Raw genomic sequence first — 24,164 nt, forward strand, 5'->3', positions numbered from 1 at the left:
TAAATAAATAAAAAAGAAAAATGTGTGTGCTTGTAATGAAACTTCTTTCAAGTTTCCATTTAAAATCTAGAGGAAGTTTCAAATACCATCTCACCAGAAAACATTATTATGCAGCATGGAACTGTGGCAGAAAGGGGGTTTTCCCTTTTCTCTCCCTTCTCCCCTCCAGTCCCCCTCCCATGAATTTACCAGAACCTTCTGGACAGATGGTTAAAGCTTCAGTGATCTCTACAGGTGGTGAGGGTCTATTTTCTTCATTTCAGATTGTTCAGTTAGATCAGCTCACTGCATAGAATATTTGAAGTTCTTAAATCCTTGAACTGATTTTCCTCTCTGAATAAAAACGATCTATGTGGAAAGGTTGTCGGGTTCTAAGATGATGAAGGACCAAGTGACAAAAACAAGGGTTCAATTCAGCAACCACAGGTAATCCTTCATTTACTTCATGTATCCATTTTAAATGCAAAATTCATTTTCATTATTTTTACTTCTGTGTAAAGCTGAATTTGCATGGAACTAGTAAACCCATTACTTCATTGTTTGTTTCAAAACTATGCTAAATGGATCCAGAATTATAAAAATACTGAGAAAATGAGAAAGATTTCAATGAAAAAGATTTACAAGTTAGTCTATCCAAATCATTGTCAAAGAGCAGCTTGATTCTTCATCCAGAAGTTTACTGAGTGTAATTTCCAAACATTCAAACTGCAATTACCTCATCTACTCAAAACAGCAAATCCAGAAAGGTGCCTTAAAACACAAAATATTTAGATTTTTTTTCCCCCTGCCACACTGAATAAAAAAACACTGAATTTTCATTCTGTCCCTAATTTGGTCACAGACTTCCTGTACAATGATGCAACCCAGCAGGCATGTACCAACTTTCAAGTCTGCAGAATGGGATAATGCATCTCTTACTCAAAGGCAAGCAGGCATTTGATGTTTCTCTAGTTCTCTGAGACCTAAGAATGAAAATCTGTATTTTTTTTTATCAGGATAGCATTTTATTTAATCAAACACTCCAGAACTCAGTCTCTAAAAATAATGCCAGTTCTGTACAATTCCTTCTGTGGGTCTCTACTTGTTCTGTAGTGCTGAAAGACCACATGAAGGAAAGATATTTTCAGTGCTTGCTCCTGCAGTTTATCCCCCAGAATGTAACATTTTTTTTTAAGTCAATCATTGTCATAGTTACCAGACTGTAATTTTTCTGTAAAGTTTAATCAAATATTCAACCTATTTAGCATCATAGCTTAGTACTTCAAGTGGTGCAACTTCATGAATTTTGGTCAGACTTCTTTCTGTGCTCCAAGTGAAGTCTGAACGTTGTTTCTGCATATGGACACATTAAAAAAGTTAATGATTAACTTGAAATAAGGAACTTATCAATGAAGAGTTCTCTTGGTCACAGCTATTTGGCCAGACTTCTTTCAGATTTCACATGTTTAGTGCAAGAACCAAAATGTATTCAAGTGTGAAGAATTTTAAGTCAAAAAAAGGAAGCAGTAATGTGTTTGGTATTAGAGGATAAAATAATGTTGTAAAAAAGATATCCTTGATCCCTGTTTTGCACTTGAAAATAAATTAGATTAAATCTTCCCCTTGACAAACACTTTTTTCAATTAAAGGCTCAGATAATTCTTGGAAGCATTAGTTCAATTATCAGGTCTGGAAACTTGCCTCAGTTTTAAAAACATGCCACAGTTCTGTCTAGAGATGCTGCTTACACCATGAAAATCTTGGGATGTTCCAATGGCCTGAAAAGAATGATATGATAATGATACACTTGTGTTCCAACTGGATTGGAACAAAGATTATTTGATAGTTTAATCAAACAAATCAGCCTAGGCTGTTCCTGTGCAAAATAATGAAGTGACTAATGGAGCACTATGTGAAGTCTGAAAAATCAACAATGAAAACTCAAGAGGAAGAAAAAACAACATTTGTTTTTAAAACAATTTGGTAATTCTTTGGAAATGTGTCTCATTCTACTCAAATATGATTTAATGATTGTTTTCCTTTTAATAAGTTAGTTAAAAAAAATAAAAATTCAGTATGACAGTACAGAGAACAGGAAAATTTATGTATGTAAAATGAATTGGTTGTATTTTACAGTAAATCTAGGCAACTTATAAAAATACTGTCATTTTCCTTGGTGGAAAAATAGTATTTTTATATACTAAAACTGATAGCAAGAACAGGAATGTTGAACAGAAAATAAAATCAGACCATTATCTAAAAATGCTGGGGTTTTTTCACTTAAATTATAGCATATTAGGCTTCTGCATATTATAATTTATTTTTAAAACTATTTTCTATTGTGTAAAATATCAGAAGCACATTCATACCATGTTGAAAAACTGAGCCTTAGAAAAAAATAAAACCAAAACCAACCCATAAACCTAATGCCTTTTCTGCAAATACAGAAGAAAAGGTCTTGCTTTGGTTTATTTCTATACTTAGTACAACACTTTGTAAACTCATTATTGGGAAGGAGAAGGGGGAGGATTTATATTATATTCCTAGATTAGAACAGAAAGGGAAAGCTGAAGGGATGATGTACTAATTAAAAGTCTTATTATGTTTAAATTTGTATTGATAAAAGTACATTCTGAAATTCTAAGTATTTATTTTAAGATGTTATTTTGTATATTTGGATGAAATCATGACTAAGTGATCTGCAATTTAACCTCAAGGACTTTTTCTAATAGCACATTAAAAATATAACAGAATAACACAATAAATTACATAATTACTCTAGTAAAAAAGCCTTTGATATGTAGCCTTTGAATTTGTTTTTTGCCACAGTTACTTCCTAGAAAACAATGAGGGAATACTGAAAGGAATGTCAGAGCTACTGTTAACTAATAAGAAACAAAAAAATGGGAGTAGGAAACAAAGTGTAACTACAGAATCTTCTTACTGATTAAGAATCAATCCCTCCTAGGGACAGATAATTTAGTAAATGAAGCACTACCAATCTACACCAATTCCACCTCAAAACTATGCCCAAATCCAAGCATTCAGGAACTGAGAATGTGTGCAGACAAAATGTGTTTGTAGCAGACAGCAGCTGTGCACTGGAGTCTACCAAAAGCAGAGCTGTATAAAATGGTTATGGACAAACAGCAACAAACACAAGGAATTTTTACCTCTGCCACGCTCTCTCAACTGCTGCCTGCTCATCCTCTGTGAAACTGCTGGCCAGGGACAAGTCATTCAGAAAGAACTATGAAAATGAGTTTAGAACAGACCTACAGATAACTTCACCTTATGGAAGATCCAGTGATGCTGGATGAGATAGGAAGAACAAAGTACAATAAACATAAAAGGATATTAATACTCATTGCTCTGGGTATGATTATTTTAGCTGCATTATTCGTAACAGATGTTTGTCATAACTATTCTTAAATTCAGGAGGGAATATTCCACACTCTCCACACGGAACATATTCCAGTGCTTACAGAGTTTTCCATACTATCTCATCTAAATATTCCTTGCTGCTGTTATTTCTTGTCATATCAATACTGCACATGGAGACCAGTGTGCTTCTGCTATGGAGTTTCAAGAGATGCAACTCCTTAGAGTCATCTCATCTCTGAAAAAAAAAAAAAAAAAAAAACAAACCCAAGGAAGTTATTGTGTTTTACCTACAGGCTGTATTTTTAAGACAACTTGTATTTCTAATTGCTTCCCTCTGAAATTTGATTTAATTATCTCACATAGTTCTTCAAGTTGGTGCCTAAAAGCAGATACAGGTATGGCCTCATTGATTGTGAAAGCAAGCAGATTAATTTCACACAATTTTCAAAATACTACTTGAACATTCCAGCATGACATTTGCCTTTTTGGCACAGCTATGACATTGCCTCATGTTCCATCTATTTTTTTGGCTATTTTTCCCCAAGAACTGCCCCCCAGGGGAGGAGGAAATAACAGACAGCATGTTCCATTTTCAATAGCAGCAAACTGTTAATGTGGCACATACCATACCATGAAACTCTAGCGAGTGCTTTGCCTGCTGATGGCTCCCCAGCTTAGCCCTTAGGGCAGCTTCAATCCCAGATGCTAAAACCTGAGATTAAAAGGCAGCCAGTGCAAAGTTCTCAATTCTTTGTCCTATGAATCTTGGCTTACTGAATAAAACACCCTCTGTTCACTCCCCCAGACAATTCTGCCTATTTAAAGCCATGACATGAAACATTTTAACAGAAAGGGATTTGCAGAGATGTTCTGTCACAACCATCCAACAGGTTCTAACCCTACTTTATAAAGCACTCTCACCTGACTACATTTATTTTTGCCCAGCAGATAGAGCATCCAGAGCCACATGTAGCAGGTTAGCTACCTACAGTCCTTCACTGTGTCCTACAGTATCAGCCCAAAGTACTCTTTCATTGCATAGGAAAGAAGCAATATTGTAAAGTTATTTAATCAAGCAATCCAGGGCATTAAAAAAATCCCACAGCTTTGGGAAGAGCAGAGCTTTTATGTTTAAAAAAAGGATGCTGATATTCTGTGTAACTCGTTATTTGAAGAGATCATAAGGGGTGAAATAAATATTACATCTCTTTGAGGCTTTAAATCAACAGTCTTGGTAAATACACAGGAAAGGAATGAGCAAGCAAAATTCAAAGCAGTAGTTCAGACTCAGCTGAATGTGGCTATAGGTATTCACACTTGAATTCTGAATCAACAACAAACTCCCCAAATTAAAACAAAACACTGTAATAAAGGCAGTTGCAGAAGAAGAGAGGAAAAAAAACACTTTTGAAGAGTTACTTGTGCTTTTCAAGATTCTGTGAATTACCCCATATCCTAAACAGCCAATCCAAGTGATCAGGAAAACCACTCTATCCTTTTCCCACAAGAGAAATATCAGCTTTACCACTTCTGACATGAGCTGATGTGTGTCAAAACTCATTCTTCCACCCCCAGGCACTTGCGTGATGTCTCAGACAGACAGGAAGTTTGCACAGGGCTTCAGCTCTGGTTAGAGCTCAACTCACTTATCATAATACTAATTTTAAAAATACACTGTACACAACTCCGCTCAGCAACAATCTGTTCACTTCTTGGTTTTAAAAGCTCAACTGTTACAGTCAGTCCTCACTTCCTCTCAATAAATTATCTAGGCCAAAGCTGGCTGTCTGGTCCTCATCTCACTGCTCGGAAACCCTGCAAAGTTGTGGCTGTGGTTTTTTCAGTCTCAAAGGCATCCCATTATGATGGATTTGAATTTCATAATGCCTTTTTCTTAGTACTTATATAAAAAAAATGGTAACATGGGTTGTAGTTAATACAGTTGCTTATTAGGTTTCTGAAATGGCAATATTCATAATGCTTTATCTGTTAAAGGGAACAGATGGAATAGGCCCTTTAGTTAAATGCAGGCAGGGAGGAAGAAAAATGGGGGCTATTTAAAGAAACAGAAATCTGATTTTAAGTGAGAAATTACTAAAATACACACGTTTCTGCTGTATTCACTACCCAAAATACACATCTATCTGTACAAGAATCAAAATATGTATTTATCTTGTGATGCTTTGCTTCTTGCTATTTGTCAGCTCATTCAGCTCTACACAACAGCTGTGAATGCTACAGAACCAACAGGAAACCTCCAAAAACTTCAACACTGTAAGAACTAACTGGTACAAAAACAGCTACGTGGCTTCTCTATGCTAGAAACTCTAATCCAACAGAAGTGTTCTGAATGCAAGACAGCTTTTTCCTGGTAACTACGAATGATCATCAGGATGCAGTTATAATTCTGCTTTGTGAAAAAGCCAGTTTAAGTAAAAAGGGTGGAACCAACTCAGCTCTTTACCAATAAAGCCAGAAATGCCAGGATTAATATTCTGTCTACCTGCAGAAAACAAAAAAAAATGTAGCCATCAAAAATAAAAACCAAATAAAAGGGAGTTACATCATCAAAACTGGTGACAGCCACTACTTTCTGTTAACAGTAGTTCTTAATTTCTGAAACTGGGGGTGTGTGCTGCTACAGGATAACCACCAAGAGCTGTGTTATTTGATGCTTCTGGGTAGAAAGGAGCCTGAAAGGAGAAGGCCTTCTCCCTCCAAACACAAATGTAGGTGAAGGATGCCTCTCCTTGTTCATCCCCCCTTTCACATCAGTTCTGGGATGCTTTTAATTAGTTAAAAGGCTCAAGTGATTCAACTCTCCAATTCAAAAAGTAGCTATTTGTTGCTGTTACTTGAACTAAACTGGTTGTTCTCCCATAGAAGTGAGTTGAATCGTTTCACTGTGAGGTGAAGCACCAGAGTTGAGTAGAAGAGGAGAAATCAGTGGGTAAACTGGCAGCCTGCTTCTGGCTACAGCATAAAGTAACATCCTGTAACAATTGTTTAGAATTTCTCAGGTTCTTGCAAATTCTAAAAATTAAATGTATGAAGCCTCTAGCTGGATGAAACAGATGACATTTACCACAACAGACTTTTAATTTTTTTTCTTTTAACATTTTTAGATTTTTTTTTTAATTTTTAAACTTCTTTTTGATTTTTACTTTTTCTTTAGCTACATAATCAAGCTAAATATTTCCTCTTTGAATGGTTCTCTAAACTCAGTTTCATCCCTGAATGCAAGCCAGAGACCTGGATGTCTATCTATCAGCTTTCAGTCTCCACTAAATTCCTGAAGTGGCTTTAAACTGGCTGAAAGCACTTCAGTACTGGAGTATATGAAAGGTGAAACACGAGTTTGTATTCAAGGTCTAATCTACTTGGATAGCACTCAAAAAAACAGTTGATGTTAAGGCTTTTATCCACACTGCACACTATTTGCAAACAAAGCAGGTATTAGCTTTTCAAGTGAAATATTTTTTCAGATGAAAAAATATTGATTCAACTGATCATTCTGCAGGAATAGGCCAAGTTATGATTTTTATAGGAAACTAGCACAGCACCATTACCACTGTATTCTAGAAATAAAACAGGTTTTTTTAATTAATCTGCTTTTGTAAAATAAGAAATCTAATCCTAAACTGAGAACTAATTTCAAAATTCATTTCAAAAATTTCCCACAAAACAGCCCCTTGCCTTGATTCAATTCATTGTTATTTTTTATGGTACTGATCCCATTTATTTTTTGGTTTGACATTCCAGACAGTGTGACATTTAGTAACTGGATTACAGAGAATTTGTACCAAGATGATGATGCAGTGTTGAAACAGTCTCTTAAGTCCCTTTGAGGACCAGAGATCTAGAGCAGAACAAGAAATCTCTCTAGAACCATCACCTGGACAAGCAAAATAACTCAGAATAAGTCACTGCCTCACACAAAGAAGAATAAACCTTAACTCCATTCTGTTTAACACCAATGGCAGACACTGAGGAGTGCTGGATCCAGAAAACCAGAGTTCCACAACTACATCCAAGAGAGCCCAAAAACCAAGGAAACACATTCTTCTAATAATCTCATGGGGCTTGTGTGGATACAACTTAGAAAGCTGATTTAGCACCACAGGACACAGCACATGCTCGCAAAGACAGTTACAGGGACATTACTACTAAAAAACATTCAACTAAAGGAAGGCTGAATATCCCCACAAAGATAAATTTAGTCAGGTCATCATCTTGCATCCAGTTTCTTCTGCAGGATCATAGAATCCAGCCTGGTCTTTAGTCAGATTTGGTGGAGGTAAACTCAGAGTCCCCATTTCAGACTATTTTAAATCAAAAGTACATATCACAAAGATATCTTAAAAAAAAAAAAGAAAAATTCTATAAGAAGTTCTCTCCACCAACTTCCTTTTTGCTTTTCCAAACCAGTTGCTTTCATTTCAGATCAGAGACACTGCTCATAAGATCCAAACACAAGCAGCAGAACCTGCAGATGCACTCTGTTACAGCCAAACTGGGCTCTCCTCCTCTTCCCACTGACTTGCCCTGCAGAACTGTCCTCAAACTTCTCAGCTGTTTTCAGCAGACTGAGCATACCCAGCCCATCACTCTTTCTGCCTTTCTAGCTCAGTGCCAGCAATAACTTTTAAGATTCTCATTTTGCAAACCAGCCAAACTCAACCATTTTTTCATTTGTTTTGGGTTTAGGACAATCTTTGAATTCATCTCAATACACATTAATCCCCAGACTTTTCCCTAGGTTTTAGTGTAACCAAGCCCTTATTTGGAACATTTTGGCAGATCTTCACTCCTGATCTAAACTAGCCTTTTATTCCTAGTCAGTAACATGCTATTCTTTAGTCTCTAGGGGAAAATGTTACACAAGAGCTAACAAAGTACATCTCATTTGGATAAAACAATATACTAAGAGTGCAATATTTTGGCTGAAAAATAGTTAGCTCTTATATTTGGCTTTCCTGAAATTCTCTGTGCCACAATTAAGCATTTGAAAGCTAATGTAACAGAATAAAACTGGAGTGAAACTCAAAGGCAAACTACCTAACAAACTGAAACTTTTAAAGGACTGTAGGTAATTTTTAGGTATTAAAATATACACATATGTGGTTTTGGGGAATGCATATACATAAATGTTACCCTGATCACCATTACTTTTGCAGCATCAATTTTGGAAGGCAGGGATTAAAGTATTATGCTTTATAGTTGTGTGTGTGTGTATATATATATATATATATATAGTGATTTCTTTGCAATGTATTGGCATGATATGTTCTACATACATTTTTCAGTGCCCTGCAGATTATCCTTTCCAGTATTTTTCCCTTTTACACTTTGCAAATCGTGGTTTCTTTCCCAGAGTCCTATGAAGATGATTCTTTTTCTTAATGCAACATCACATTAGTGATTTTTTTATGATGCTTGGAGCTCAGCCTTACCACCCTTGAACTGTCTGTAAGTTGTACTACAATGCAGACACCTATCTGCCTGTTACATCTTTCATAGGAGCCCTGTAATTTTTCAGCTTTCTCTCCTATTAAAAAAAAAGGGAGGTATAAAAAAAACCTCATAGGAATTTATATATGCAAAGAAAGAGTGGAATATTTATGAAAAAAAATCCCAAAAAACAAAAAAACAATTACAGATGGACTGTTGCATTGGACAAAGTTCTTTGCAAACTTTTCAGTGTACTGATTTTCCTGCAAAATTGCAGTGGAGCTGTAGGTCCCTGAGTAGCAAACAGACCTACCAACAAGAAGGTTGCCTGCCTTAATTATATCTTCAGCTCTCTCTTAGAAGCAGGCTGCAGAACCCACAATGTATGAAGATCACTGGTTGAAAACCACTACACTAAAAACATTTGCAAGACAGCTTTGAGAAGCAGGCACAAGCAAGGTTAAAGAGAAGTGAAGCATTAGCACAACTACTCACATACTTACACTGTGCTGAAGCATCCAAGCAGCACTTAAATAGATTCAAATTAAGCTGAGACTGCCACTACAATAAAATGGTTGGTTAAGACTAGAGAAAGCTCCCAGTCAGAGAGCAGACAGTACCTCAGCTAAGACTACCTATACAACCCACATAACCAATTATCTGAGCCTGGAGAGAAAAGAAAATTATGTTCTGTTAAATCTACTGATCTTTTCTTACCAGCACTGATAGGGCCACAGCACAGAAATTAGTACAATCATTTATCTGAAAAAAAAAAACCTGGGGTAAATTGTAACTAATGCTGAGCTTTGTACTCTGGCAAGTGACTATTTCCATGTTGGAACAGGAATCTCTGCACAACATTGCAGTGTAGACATACTAAGAGAAGCAGCAAGGAAGTGAAGCTGAAGTTATCCCAATTCTAATGCTTCTTTCCCAAAACACAGTGCAAGGCAACCCATACATCAAATCAGCTTCTGGTTGAGCTGCTATGGCAATGTTAAATTTGAAGAGCCTTGCTGTGGCAAAATATTCTATGGAATAAACCTTATTTTCACTGATCATAGAATCATAGAATCATAGAACTGGCTGGGTTGGAAGGGACCTCAGAAATCATCGAGTCCAACCCTTGAACCACCATTGCGGTTCCCAGCCCATGGCACTCAGTGCCACATCCAGTCTCTTTTGAAATATCTCCAGGGATGGAGAACCCACTACTTCCCTGGGCAGCCCATTCCAATGCTTGATCCCTCTCTCCGTAAAGAAATTCTTTCTAACATCCAACCTAAACCTCCCCTGGCACAACTTGAGACCTTTTGTGCCCTCTTGTCTTGCTGAGAGTTGCCTGGGAAAAGAGCCCAACCCCCCCCCTGGCTCCAACCTCCTTTCAGGGAGTTGTAGAGAGTGATGAGGTCTCCCCTGAGCCTCCTCTTCTCCAGCCTCAACACCCCCAGCTCCCTCAGCCTCTCCTCATAGGGTCTGTGCTTGAGTCCCTTCACCAGCCTGGTTGCCCTCCTTTGGACCTGCTCCAGGTCCAAATGTAATGTAACCTTTTGCCAGGGAAACACAGACAAATTATTTTTTACTGTGAAATGCTCTGTCAGTCAGACAGCTGCTTGGATGGTTAAGTAAGTTGTAACTACTTCCCCCCACTCTGCAATTTGTAAAAAGCCATACAATCTATCTATACATCTAACAGAAACAACTGAATACTTGTTCTGAAGGAAGAGGTAACTCAGTACAATTTTACATGGGTTAAAAAAAAAAAAGTTATGACTGAAATACTACGTGCATAGTTTTTGGAGGTTTTTTGCCTTTTTTCCCCCCCTCACAAAAACCACAGTGAACCTTTAGGAACATTCTTTTATAAGCTAGTTCTACAAGTTTCCTAACTAGTAGGGACACAACCCATAACTTGTAGCAATCTAACAAAAACAAGTACAGAGAAAAATTCCTCTCCCATCTCAACACACTTTGAGCATATTGCTGACCAAATACTCCTGCAGAATCAGTAGCAAGGGTATTATAAGAAAATAGATCATTACTCTCTTTTGTGCCTCTCCACAGCAGCATTCATCTTCCAGACTTCTTCTCTCCCTATGTCTAAGAATTCAGTATTCAACCTTTGGTTTATGAAAGGACATTTTGGGGAAAAAAGCTAAATATAATCAATATGGCAGTTATCCAAAGCAGAGATGCAAGCTTTTCCTGTTTAACTAAAGTTCTACTATTTGAAAACCCTTTCAAGAATTTTCCATCACAAAATAGCTGTAACAAAACACGAATGCAAGAATTAGAAGTAACATATTTAAGAGAAATAACCAGCTGACAATGAGCTTAAGAGGAGATTTGTCAAGTGCTGCATAATCATGAATAATTTTAACATATTTAATGCATGATACACAGAAAGTAAAAGTGCTATTGTAGTACCCCAGGGAATAAGAACAATATACAAGTGGCTACTATTCAGCTGGATTACCTTTCAGAAGTTAAGGAATTAAAGGACCTAAGCTACTTGTTTCATACCTTTTATCCAACTACCCAGAATGCTTCCCTTTCTTTGGCTACTCATCACAGCACCTGTTTCCAAAACATCTTCAGCTGGCTTAGGCTGTGACTAATGGCAGCCATTTCCAGGGAGTGGCTATTTAAGGAAAGATCCTTGCTCTGATTCCACAAAACTCTTCAACATAATAAAGAAGAGAGTAAGATTTTTGAAGTTGCATTTGTGATATAAAACTCTACTCACTGCTTCAAGTGAGCTGATGCTATTTCATAAAGCCCAGTTTTCTTCTTAAAAGTCTTTAAGCCTCTTATACTAAAACCTTCGTTTTTTTTAGGCTCTTTCAAAAAGTAACATTTAGGATTACTACTGTGAAAGCAAAAAAGTATAACCAAGTTTTACTTGATAGTCTTTGGTGTATCAGCAATTCTACCATTATCTTCCATGTGAAACCTCATCCTGTTCTCAGAAGTTCAACAAGAGGCACCCCAACAGCCCTTAGGTCCCCAAGAACACACACAGCATTTTCATAAATACATAGCTATATATAAAAACACCAGCATCTCTGGCAAATCAGCAAGTTACATTATCAACTACATATGTCAAATGAATTCTAATTAATTACATTTCTATGATCAGCATTTTTCCTCCTAAGCCTAAGAAAATAAAAGATAAATTCTGAAATGTAGAGCTTAAAGTACAAACCTCACTTTTCAACAGCCCACTGTAGTATTTCACAAAAATATTGTGCCATCACCCCTGCTAGCAGCAGAGTACACAGAGAGCTCACAGTGTCCCTCCCAAGCAACTGATGTGCCCACATACTCACTCACTCCTGTACTTGGCTGCAATGTTCTTTCAGTGGGCAAAAAAGCTTTTTCAAGAGAAACTGCCAGAAAGCAGAAAAGATGCTGTAGTTCCTTGAAGACTATGGAGTTTTCTTGTAAACACAGGGCAGGCCCATTTGCAGATGAAATGAAAGAACTGCAGTCTTTTTTTTCTTTTCCTTTAAAAGTTTCTTTCTGAGCAAGCACAGTAACAATATCCATCTGCAGCAATAAGATGGCAAAGTTCTGGAACTGTATGGGGATAAGCCTAGAATCAAGAACTTGAAGTTTACCATTTTATCTTTTTTTTTAATTATTTTTATTTAAGAATATCTTTCTATGAGGATAATAAAAGCTGATTTGCTTCATCAAAACTCCAACTAAGTAAATATAATATATACAACTACAGAAACTTGATCAGGACAGCTTAAATATCACAAATTACTTTTATTCCACATAACAGATGCTAGGTTGGATATTTATGGTCAGACCATACTTAAGATTTTATTACACCATTTCAAATGTTAACTAACTGCTGTCTCAAAACAAGTTATTCCAGTCAGACACAGGTAGGATTGTTCTCTATTTTAATGCAAAAGAGAGTAAGTATAATTTTACTGAACTAAAATCCATGCTACTCAAGAGATATAAATATAAACATTCCACTTGTCTGAAGCTAACCTACTACCACTTGAGTTGCTGTCCATATGCTACTGATGCTGTGTACACTACCAGGGAAAGAAATCTGCCATAGGGGGACAGACACTTACCTCTCTGTTGTTGATACACTATTATTATGCTGTCATCAAAAGATTTTTTTTACTGTATGGAAGGGAACAAAAACAACTCACTTTACTTGGCTGACTCATCCTACACTATAAAGTGTAAATATAGGCTCTGTATTATCCAAGAAAATCAATGTATGAAAAGACATTGTTATATGTTAATAGAATGAAATATGTGTAGCTTATCAATCCAAACATTTTGGCTACTATCAGGGAAAGTACACTGAAATCAGAATATTAGCTCAACAGCTCAAAGAAATACCAACAAATTACACTGAATAACCACAGACAGACATGTACTGCACATACTAGTACTTTCTGGAAGTTAATATTAAGTATTCCAGGGAAAACAATTAAACTGGCAGCCTCAGCTGATCCAAAATGGATCAAAAATACAGAATATATTTGAAGTGTGACTCTCCAGCCCATGTAACCAATACTGTCCATCACCAGGTGACATTTTCTTTTTTTACCACTGGAGTTTTAGGAATGGAAAAGCTGTAAAAGTAATCTGTAAGCAAAGGACTGAATCCAAGCTTTTAATGTCTCCTGCTTTGTCCAACACTGGAGCAAAATAGGCATGAAATTTCCACAAAGAAGACAAAAAGACTGCAGTTATCCAACTTGTGTTCTGTCAGTATGTCTATGGGCATGTGGACTGTCATTATGAAGTTCTGGAAGACCATCTCAGAATAAATATGCATTCACCAAATGGAAATGACTTAAAAGTTGAATTATTGTCTCCATTTTTGTCTCTGTTTCAGGCAGCAATGTACTGGTACACATCCGACTCCAATTTTTAAATTCTAATGCAGCCTTTCTTATGCTAAAGTACTTCACTATCTCCCTTGATGCACTTCTTGCAAGACAACCTTCTAAATAGATTTAAGTGGAAAATTATGTAATTATTGCTGTGTTTTCAAAAATGCTTTTATATTTACAGGAGAACAAAGATTAAGAATTATATGTATTTTCTTTCCAAGTTTGGTGATTTAATTAGAGGTAACAATCGTTTCAACAGCAACATTTCTCTTTAAATAAGCAGAGCAGCAAAATAAGTGAAAAAGTGAAAACATGTTCCATTAGAAACTCCTGAATTCTGAAATGCTGGTATAACATGTACTCATTTCTAAAATGTCTCAAGCTATTACTATTTCCCCAGGAAAAGAATTCACATTAACCTAAGTGTCACAGCATTAACAAAAAGTTTAAGCTAACACTCACACTCACACACACATTCAGGACATAGGAAAGTCTATCTTCCACATTATACATTAATTTCAAGCATTCTCTGTGATCTCAGCAGAACATATTCTACATTTATCTTTAAAAAAACATGAAGTAGACTATTATAAGTGTAGAAATAAAGGGATTTAGCACTTGCAGTCTGCTCCTGAGAGGACAACTGAAAATCTGAAGGAAAAAAATTGTCACAGCAGATCAAAATTCTTTTTTTCAGCTCAGAAGAGAACATGAAAACACAAACACACACACACAAATTTAATCCCTGTAACATTGCTTATTACTAGCTAATACCTTGTATCAGATACACTTGGTTCTGAATTTTGCTGAAATCAAATCCTATTTCCCTGTCCTTAGAAGGGCAGTGTAAAGAGTCAACAGTAAATAGAAAGCCATTGAAAAGGGAAAGGATCCCAGATTAAAACTCAGTAAGAACCTCAAGTTTTTGAAAAGGAAGATAACAAATGTCACCCAAATTTCTGTATTAAGTTTCTAATTTCAAGCAGAAAGTGTTGTACACCTTTCTCCACCATCTCCAAGTGGCATAAATCCTGAATATCACTGGGTTTCCACTGATCTACCCATAAATATGTGGGCCTTCTTAACATGCAGTGGATCAAAAGCTTGATCTCTATTCCCTTTGATTACCTTATCAAAGAGTGATATAATTTCTCCCTAATTATAATTTCTAACCATTTTGATTTGGAATAAGGGTAGCACAATTGCTTAATTCTTCTACTAAATGGTAAAAATGCCTATTGTCAGATGCTATTAACATAAATATTAGTTACATGAAGACTGCAACCTTTTTAGGATAAGAATATACTATTTATAAATACTTTTCTGCAGAAAACTGTAATATCAACCATTTCTCTAGCTTGGGAGGAGAGAAGACATTGTTATTATTATAAATTGTATTATTTCCATTTAATAGTAAGAACTTTAGGTGAGTAGGGGAAGCAAAGCTTACAGTAGCCTCCCCAAAACCTACATAAAATTCTCTTTTTTTCTGTCTAATACTTTCTTTAAAAGCTCTCCATCTTTTGAACTTGAAATAAACATTTATTGTACCAAAAATTAAATTTTACTCATCACCTTCAAGCCACATCATTAATTCCATTTAATCTTTTCTCTCAACACGTTCTAGAAAACATGGACTTCAAACTTATAGAAAAGTAAAGTGTTCTAGCTAGTAAGCAAGCCTAGAAAAACTTCTCTGGCAACTGCACGTGTAGGCAGTTTACAAAATGTTTAGCCTGATGACTGCAAACTGCAATTTGGCAAAGGGATGGAAATGAAGGTGTGTTCACAAGCAGTTTAAACCAATCCAAATCAGCCTTGGTGTGCTGCTTTCTTCTTCCCTCTGCCCCAGTGGTAGGGATGAGCCAGGTCAGGGACTGGCAACTGAAGAGTGTATATATATATATATATATTTGATTCTTGATGAGTTAATCTCAGTTTGATTCAGTCTGCCCTGGGACCACACAAATGGACTGCTGGCACAAAAGACAAGAATAAATAGCTAGGAGTGGAAGAAGGAGACAAGACTTAATTTTTCCATGCCTATATGAGCCTCATTAGACAAACTCCCTGTGAAACAGAAGCCTTTCTGCAGGTTGTTGGGACACAAACCAATAAGAACAGCAAACTCCCCCTTCTGCCCAAGAACAGTGTTATTCACCAGTAAGTTAAACCTGGGTGATCTGCTATGCAACAGCTTAAATGAAAACTGATGAGTGATGTCTATAAAGAGCATAATCCTTAAGGTGGTCTGCCAAATTCATCATCAAAGACTACATAATTTGGGAGTTCTGGATGCTTAAAGGTCTTCTCCCTGGCTTGCTGACTACTCCTTTCACTCCAAAGCCCATACAGGCTCCAAGGTAAGAGCACTGGGAACAAATACCTACTGCTTCTGCTCACAGGAAGGAGTTTAGTCCCTTACTTAGGGACTAAAATGTTTCTGCTTAGCTCATAATAAAAGTCTTCACATTGCTCCCTCACAGGCTCAGGAAACCCCCCATACTCCACATTTAATTAACCAATACTCACTCAGGAAGTCACTGTCACATCGTAGCCAAACATAAGGCAAGCAAGTCACCTGTCCTAGTTTTCTCCAGGTAACTCAGCAACACCCTTCACCATCCTACTCTGACAGTCTCCCACAGCTGCCTTTCCAGAACTTGCTTATAAACACTTCTTGCTAAACAGGTCATGACTGCTTTACAGGCTGCCTTGCAAGGAGCCTGGAAACAAACAAACAAGCAAATGTATATTCCAACACACAAAAAGAACCAGCAACCAAACAACAAAAATAAATTAACCAAGTAATAATAATAATAATAATAATAATAATAATAATAATAACAACAACAACAACAACACACAGAAAACCAAAGCACAATAGCGCTTTATAAATTTCTCCCCTGTTTCAAGCTTATCTTCAGAAATAGGTGCCTTGTCAGGTGTAGAATATCAAGGTGGCTTGCTGTCTTTTCCACCCTTTGAATTCCCTGAAATATCCTCTCATCTGGTCACCCTACCTTTACAGAAAACAAACAAACAAACAATCCCCCCCCCCAAAACAAAAAACACCACAAAAAACCACCAAACCACACCAGCCACCCAAATTTATGATTTGCCATCAAAACACTTATTAAAATAATAATTAAAAAATTTATTAAATCCCTAACATTTAGTTTATGCACAGGGCTAAACAATCTTCCTTAGTTCCCTGGAGGCCTCTGGAAATCTTCAAGAAGTCTTTAAAAATCAATTCCATGCACAAACAAGCAAATATCCAGAGAGTGGTAGCAAGCACAGCAACTTCCAGGGCAACACTGGAAGTGCTAAATAAAAAAGGCAGAAAGGTATTCATTACTGAAGCACATGAACTAAAAGTCAAGCAGCCATGCAAGCCCTGACTTAACCAACATTTCTCAACTGTGACTTGAATCATATTTAAGGCAAAACCAGTTCTGAGATCCACGGTTATTCGGATTTGTGCATTTCTGTAAAAACAGCTGAAGTGCTTATTACAGTAGGGAGAACTTCAGATAACCTACTACTGCATTTCAGGAGAGGTTAACTACTTTCAAGTAAGTATGAACTGATAAATCCTCTAGCATTTGGATGGCTCTGTATCACATTAGGGTGCTAAGTAAATTTAATCTAGACTTTTCTATAAAATTTGTTACCTTTTTCAAATGAAGTAATCTCCAACTCGCTTCATTTTTATTCTTCAGCCTATCATAAAAGGAAACACCTATTTCTAAGGAAAGATCATCTATCTGAAGGATCCAAACACAAACCAATTTGTTACTACAGTATCATTTCCACCTGTTTTGAAGTTGGCCGTTCTTTTTTTAGTGTATAGAACCAGCAAAGTACTCGGGTCTAGTATCTGACAGTGATTGCAAAGCTTAATACCTCAAAAAAACATTGCATTTTGTCCTGAAAGGTTTCTCAAATAACAATGCAGAATTTCTTTGAAAACAGCCACACAATGTGCACCACAGCATGCTTCTGCACTACATGCATACAATGCTTCTTTCAGATTACAGACTGAATAACCATTTCACAGTGTTCCAGTGAAAATATGCATATTTTGTCTCCTAACATTTTTCTTAGGGGATATCCCAATACAATAGTCATGCTGCTGTGAGAGTGCTGCTCCAAAAATCCTTCCCCTATTTTGAAGGTAATAATACATGCAACTTAACTTTTCTAATGCTCCTAGTTTATTACAACTGCAGTCTTCTCAGTCTTACAGACTTTTTTCCACTAGGTGGTCTAATTAACTTGGAGTCCTCATCAACACAACTACTGAACAGTCACATACTAAACGTGTGGATCTGAGACTCCTGTATTGTTCAGCCCCTGTAAAATACACCAAGATTGGCATTTCAAAAGTGCAAATAACCAATTTCAAAATGACATGGATTATTCTGACACGAGCTGTTATTGCCTGGTGCAAGTGGTGTTTGCTTTCCTTTCTACATAATTACGCAACAATGAGGAAGTCAATAACTGCCTCTGATTGCTTGTTCAAACTGGAACACAAGGACAGAATTTAAGAAAATAATTTTTCTTAATGCAATGCCAAATGACAGGGGAAAACCACCCCTTAAGACTTACCTGTTCTCCTGCCTCCAGCACAAAAACTACTCTAGTGGTACTTTTCCTCTATAACTCCCCGTTTCTGCTGTAATTCAAATAGTTAACCAGAAAGTGAAAGGTCACTACATTCCACAACTTGTTTCTGGCCTGCATAAGAGCAACAGGACTTTCAGCTGACTTGTGCTAGAAGTTGGAAACTAATGACTGAAAGGTTTTCTAGTTACTTCATTTTTGTCCCCTGCCATGCTGGCAAAGAATACAAGCAACAAACTGGCTTTAACTGAAAGCAGCTACAGCATCAGTGCCCAGCAGTGATCTCTCTGCATAGCTAGAGGTCACTAGGAAAGAATACTGAAACCAAAATGTAAATTCAGGATGAATTAAGAACAAAACAAAACATCCACCATAAACTGAGCACATCGCTCCCTTAATTTTTCAGTGTGGCAGCTTTGAGCAAACACTGAGGAACATCAAGGACTACCAAACAGAAATATCTATAATCATTAAATAGTTCATATTTTACAGACTAAATAACATTAATACACAAATAACATCAAGACAGTCATTTCAGATCACTGAATTCACAAGTGCATTGCTCTAACTTCTGGGACATCCACTATTTTTATCTCCAGTCAGCAGTGAACTTTTTAACTACAGTCAGTATATTACCCTCATTCACATATTTAAATCTCAAGCAAATGCATGATAAATATTAAAAAGCTCAAGAGCATTTACAAAAGTTCTTACTATAAACCACTGGTGAAACTGAGTTGGTGTTTATTTCTTTCTTTAAAAGCAGAATTCTGCTTTCCTAGAATTTATTTCCCGACTTTGGGGAAAAACTAAAAAACTATAATGATGTTTTAATATTTATTGCTCCAGATTTAATAGGTAGCAATTTGATAGCACACAATTAGTTTTTAAAGAATAAAAATCTATCTGCTTCCAGAGCACGCTTGATGCAAAAACACCTTACAAAGAAGGTGCCTAAGTTAAACAAAAACAAAAGCTTAACTACAACTTATGAATCCTGTCAATTCTATATACAACTGCATTTACTACTATCAGAAGCCATTCACACAGGGAAAAAAAAAGCCTGATTTAGTAGAACATGACAATAACGAGCACAATTATATCAAGACTTGAATAATTCTTGTAAGATATATTTCAAGACTGCCTTCAAGTGGCCTTTGTAGTCCACGGGAGGACTAGTGAGTAGGCTAGAGATACTATTTTATACAAGAAACTATTTACTTGGATTAAGTTGGGTCATCTGAGGGGAGAACAATTACTCCAACAGATCTGGAGGCAGTAATCTGCTCAGGCAGGCAGCACACCTCTTGTCTCAGAGGGCTCAGAATACAAGAACATGAGTGACTCCCAGCTTTCTATCAGTACAACTTGGTGCTCTTCCTGCATATCCCTGTGTTTAACAAGGAACTGTGAACGTTCTATCCACACAACACTGATGAGAAAAATGAGTCAGTAAAGCTAAATGACTTGTTCAAGTTCAGTCCAAGAGAGAAAGACAACTGAGAAGGAATCCAGTTCCAGTGCTCTATGCAGCAGCACTCACAGCCCTCTGCACCTGAAAAAATGACCAAGGCATAAATTGAAACAGAGGCCTCAATCCTGCAGCAAGTCTGCAGTCAGCAGACTCCAAGTAAGATTAGGCCTTAAAGCATTAAAGCCTCTACATGCTGAAGTGTCCTTGAGGCATACTCTTTCAATAACTTAGAAAATAAATGCACACAAATATAGAGTAATAATTAAACAGTACCTTGATCTAAAATAGTCAATGTTACCCCGTGGTGATACAAACAGAAAGCTACTATTTCTCTTTAGCACTTTCTCTTATTGCCTCTTACTGGAATAACTTGTATCCTTGTAAGCTTAGAAAATAAATTACAAATTTGAACCTGGCAGAAAGACTGATGGACTGTGTTACTCCTAGCATCTTAAAACCTGGTTTTGGTTAGGCTGTTGAATCTGAGAAATTTCTGTTGAACTACAATTCTGTTGGAAGTGTCACTGTAATAACTAAAGCTTCAATGTAATGACTTACAGATTAACCTCATTTAACAGGACAGAGCACAGTAAATAAGGTACTGGAAGCTATCTCAAGCATACACAAGTTTAACTCTAGACACACTCAAATTGCAAAAATTGCAGACTTAAACTCAGCATTTGAACAGAATTAATCCAGATTTTAAAAAAATAAGTAGGAATGTGACTATAGTGCAATCTTATCAACGAGTAAGTAAGCTGGAAGCTTCTTTTATTTAAAATATATCTCTCTTAACAGGTTTCTGTGTCTGCTTCTTCAAGCATTTATTATACATTCAATTCAGTCTGAATTGGTCTCTATTACTATTTCACAGACCACTTTGCATTCCACTTGTGATCCGACCTCCTCATCCTCCTGTCTATCTACATATTTATATGGCTCTATAACCACAGTATCTGAACCTAATCTCTATGGTAACTGTAAGATTTGTTTACATGGAAAAAGACTATTAGAAATGTATGTAAATTTAGCTGTCATTTAAATAAGTGGTATTCTTTCTGAGGGAAAAAAGATCCCTGTACTGCCTCCTATTTCTCTTGCTTCCATCTCCTGCATCCCCACTGGGCATCGAGCCACATTTGGGAAGCTCTGTATCCAACTACTTCAACAGCCTGTTGTTGGAAATTCCTAAGTACCTTACTTTAAATGAATAAAAGTGTCTGCTGTATTTTAGATCTTAACACTCATTAAAGACAGATCATAGGGAGGACAATCAAAACATGATTTTTAAAAAGATACTGTCATTAAGTCGCCAAAGTAAAAGCAGAACAACATGCTAAACCTTTAACAGTTACACAGAAAAAGACTTTTTTCTGCTCAGTAACTCAGATCAATCTAGAAATTAAACCAAGTCCATATCATGTATCATTTGCAGCACTTAATACAGTACTAAGTACACATTTTACATAATACTCATTCACAGACAGTAGGCACAACTCTGATAGTGCAAGATTCCACATGTAGGCTGTTTTTATTAATAAATACAAAAGAGATGATGTATTACAGGTTTGCAACAGTCATTTAAGATTAACAGTACTATGAAATTAGATTTACAGCATTCCAGCAAACCTGGGAGCTGAATTTCATGGGGGTCATGGTAACATAAACAGCAGTTTGAGCAAGACATCATCAGCAAAATTATAAAAGAACATAAGAAATACAGATGTTAAAAACTACTTTTACATCTTTACTACACACAGAAGAAATCACACTATTCCACCAATAGATTTTTTTTTTCTAGAAAACTTGCATTATAGAGTGAAAACAGTCTAGAAGGGCTTAAGAGATGAAAAATGAGTGCCAATGAGGTATATGAATACTACACAGCACTGAGAAGAACCTGTTTGAAAATCTTTCTGCACCTTACAGCAATCATTTCGTTGCAGAGAATCTCTTACATGCATCCTCCCTGATCATATCAAGATTATTCATTCAACAAAACTCCTCCTAACGAATAGAAAGTCAGTAAATCTACCATTTAACCTCTATTCGAGTAAACGCTGTTGTATAGGCAGCATTTCCCCTGCAACGTTACTTTCTCAACCAGGGTGACTGTCCCTTGCTCCTCCATGAAGCAAGCTCAGCCCAGGCAGCCATGTCCTTATTCTCCTACAAAGAATGTTTCTGAAGAACAACCTCCGCTCAGCGAACTTAAAGAGTTTTATATTGGGGGAAAACGCGGCGGAGCAAAGCCTGACCAGCCGTCAGCAAAGGACCCAAGGCACCAAAACACAGCAGTGGGGGGGAAGCAACCCGCAGTCTGGATCTGCACCAGCACCGAGCCTCGCACCGGGGTCGGGACAGATGGAGTGACAGATAAGACAGCATTTCTTCAAGCAACCCTCCCTTCTTTCCCCTCCCAGGCACACAAGCGAGTGTTTTACCTTCATGATGAGCTCAGGCTGCGGTAAAAGCCTCGATAGGGGTTGAGCGGCCGAGGCTGGACCTGAAATTTAAAACAAAGCGCTAAGGCACCGCACCAGCCGCTCGTACCGGGCGGGGGGAGGGGAAGCAGGGATCAGGTTGGGGGGCGCCGGGCTCCTCCCGAAACTCCTTTGTTTTTGTTTTTTTTTTCCTTCTCCGAATCCCCCCTTTCTCCCCGGTTAACCGCCTCCCCTCTTTTCTCGGCCGCTGCTTCCCCTCCAGCTCCCGCACACCGCGGCTTCCCCTACACTCGCTGCCATTGACGCCATTTCTGTCAGAGGAGGAGAAACTTGCCACAACAACAACCCACCCCCAGCCTCCCCGGCTGCCGCGGGGCGGGGGGGGGGAAAGCGTCCCCGGCTGCCTCCCCACGGCGCTGCGGCCCCTCCTGAGGCAACAAGCGGCAGGAGGGGACCCGCGGGGGTCCCGGCCCTAGGTACAGCCCCCTCCCCACTTTACCCTGGGGAGAGAGGGAAAGAGGAGAGGGGAAGGGAGGCTCTTCCTCCATTGTAGGACGAAGAGTGGCCGTGTGCGCGGCGGGGGAGCAGGGTGTCGGTAACAGCCCCCCCTGAACACATACACACGCTTTTGTAGGAGCTGCGGCTCCGGATCGCGGCAGCTCCTCCTCTCTCCCCCCCCCCCCCCTTTCCATACACACAACACCACCACCACCCCACCTCAGATAAAGGAAAGCGCTGAGTCCGCGGCAGGAGTTTCAGCAGCAACAGCCGCAACTCCCCGGCTCAGCGCAGCGGGTCCGGGCGGGGGGGGGGGCTTAGAGGGGGGGAGGAGGGACGGAGGGCGGGAGACGGCGGAGGGGAAGAAAAGGAAGAAGAAGAAAAGAAGGCAGCGGGGACAGGGAGGGAGGGGGGCGGGGAGAAAGGGGCCCGACCTGCTCGGCGGGGACACGGAGCGTGTGTCTGTATCTGTGTGTGGAGGGGGCTCCGGCCCCTCACGGCGGAGGGGGCTGGAGGAGCTCAGCACGCAGGCAGCACCCGATCCCCCTCCCCCCCGCCCCACCGCTGGGTGTTTGGAGGGAGAGGGGAGAGGAGGGGAGGGAGGAGGGGGAAGAGTGGGGGAGAGAAGGAGGATCGCCGAGTCCCGCCGCAGTCTTGCTACGAGGAGAAAAACAACCGTCCCCCTCCCCCCCGCACGCACGCCCCGCCGCCGCCGCCCGGCCCCGCGCCCCCCTGAGGCCCCGCGCCGCCTCCCCACCCTCCGGCGGCAGGGCCAGGGGACTCCTTCTCCGACTCGGCGCCGTTACCTTTGTTCCGCGGCGTCCGCCCGCCCGCCCGCTACTCCCCCGACCCGAGGCGGGGGGGAGGGAAGGGAACGGGTCGAAGCCTCCTCTCAGCTCCAGGCCTCTTCGGCCGGCCTCAGCCCCCCCCCGCCCCGCTCAGCGCTCCAGCAACGGCTCTGCTCGTGGCGGCTCCGTGCGGAGGGGCCGATCCGTCCGGCGCGGACCCGGCGGTGGCGGCGGCGGTGACTGCTCGGCTCAGAGCCTCTCGGTCCCCCTCCCCCTCCCACACCGACTGACTGACTGACTGACTGACGGACGGGCCAAGCCACGCCCCTCTCCCCGCCTCCTCCATTGGGCCCCGGCCTGCAGAGCCCGCCCTCCCCTCAGCCCCATTGGTCACCGCGTCGGAAATACTGACATCATTTTTCTCCACTTCTATGGAAACTGAGACTCGGAGCCGAGGGTGCTCATGGGAGATGTTGTTCTCGCTCGTCCCTTCCGACACCCTCCACAATGGGGGCGGTGCGGCGGGCGGACTACACCTCCCAGGGTGCACCGCGCGCGGCCGCCGCGAAAGGGGCGGGGCCTCGGCCGAATGCTAATGAGCCGAGGGGGCAAGGCCGGCGCCTGCGCCGTGGGGCGCTGG

At 39.3% G+C, this 24,164-nt stretch overlaps 1 protein-coding gene across 4 annotated transcripts in view; it reads right to left on the reverse strand.

Annotated features, from left to right (window-relative positions):
• Positions 1–23,793, reverse strand: part of ARID4B (AT-rich interaction domain 4B) — an 86,926-nt gene extending 63,133 nt beyond the window's left edge. For 2 of the 4 annotated variants that reach the window (XM_030447133.1, XM_030447132.1), the window contains exons 1-2: positions 23,543–23,793; positions 22,239–22,300 (exon numbers count right to left, since the gene is read on the reverse strand). In XM_030447133.1, the coding sequence (XP_030302993.1) occupies positions 22,239–22,244 (6 nt within the window). In that variant the 5' untranslated portion in view covers positions 22,245–22,300; positions 23,543–23,793. Of the gene's footprint in view, positions 1–3,464; positions 3,482–22,238; positions 22,301–22,737; positions 22,824–23,542 lie in introns of those variants that run through there. The other 2 variants (XM_030447129.1, XM_030447131.1) reach the window with 2 other exon arrangements.
• Positions 23,794–24,164: the final 371 nt, after the last annotated feature.

This window comes from Calypte anna, chromosome 3 (assembly GCF_003957555.1).
Source record: "Calypte anna isolate BGI_N300 chromosome 3, bCalAnn1_v1.p, whole genome shotgun sequence".
NCBI classification, from domain to species: Eukaryota; Metazoa; Chordata; class Aves; order Apodiformes; family Trochilidae; genus Calypte; species Calypte anna.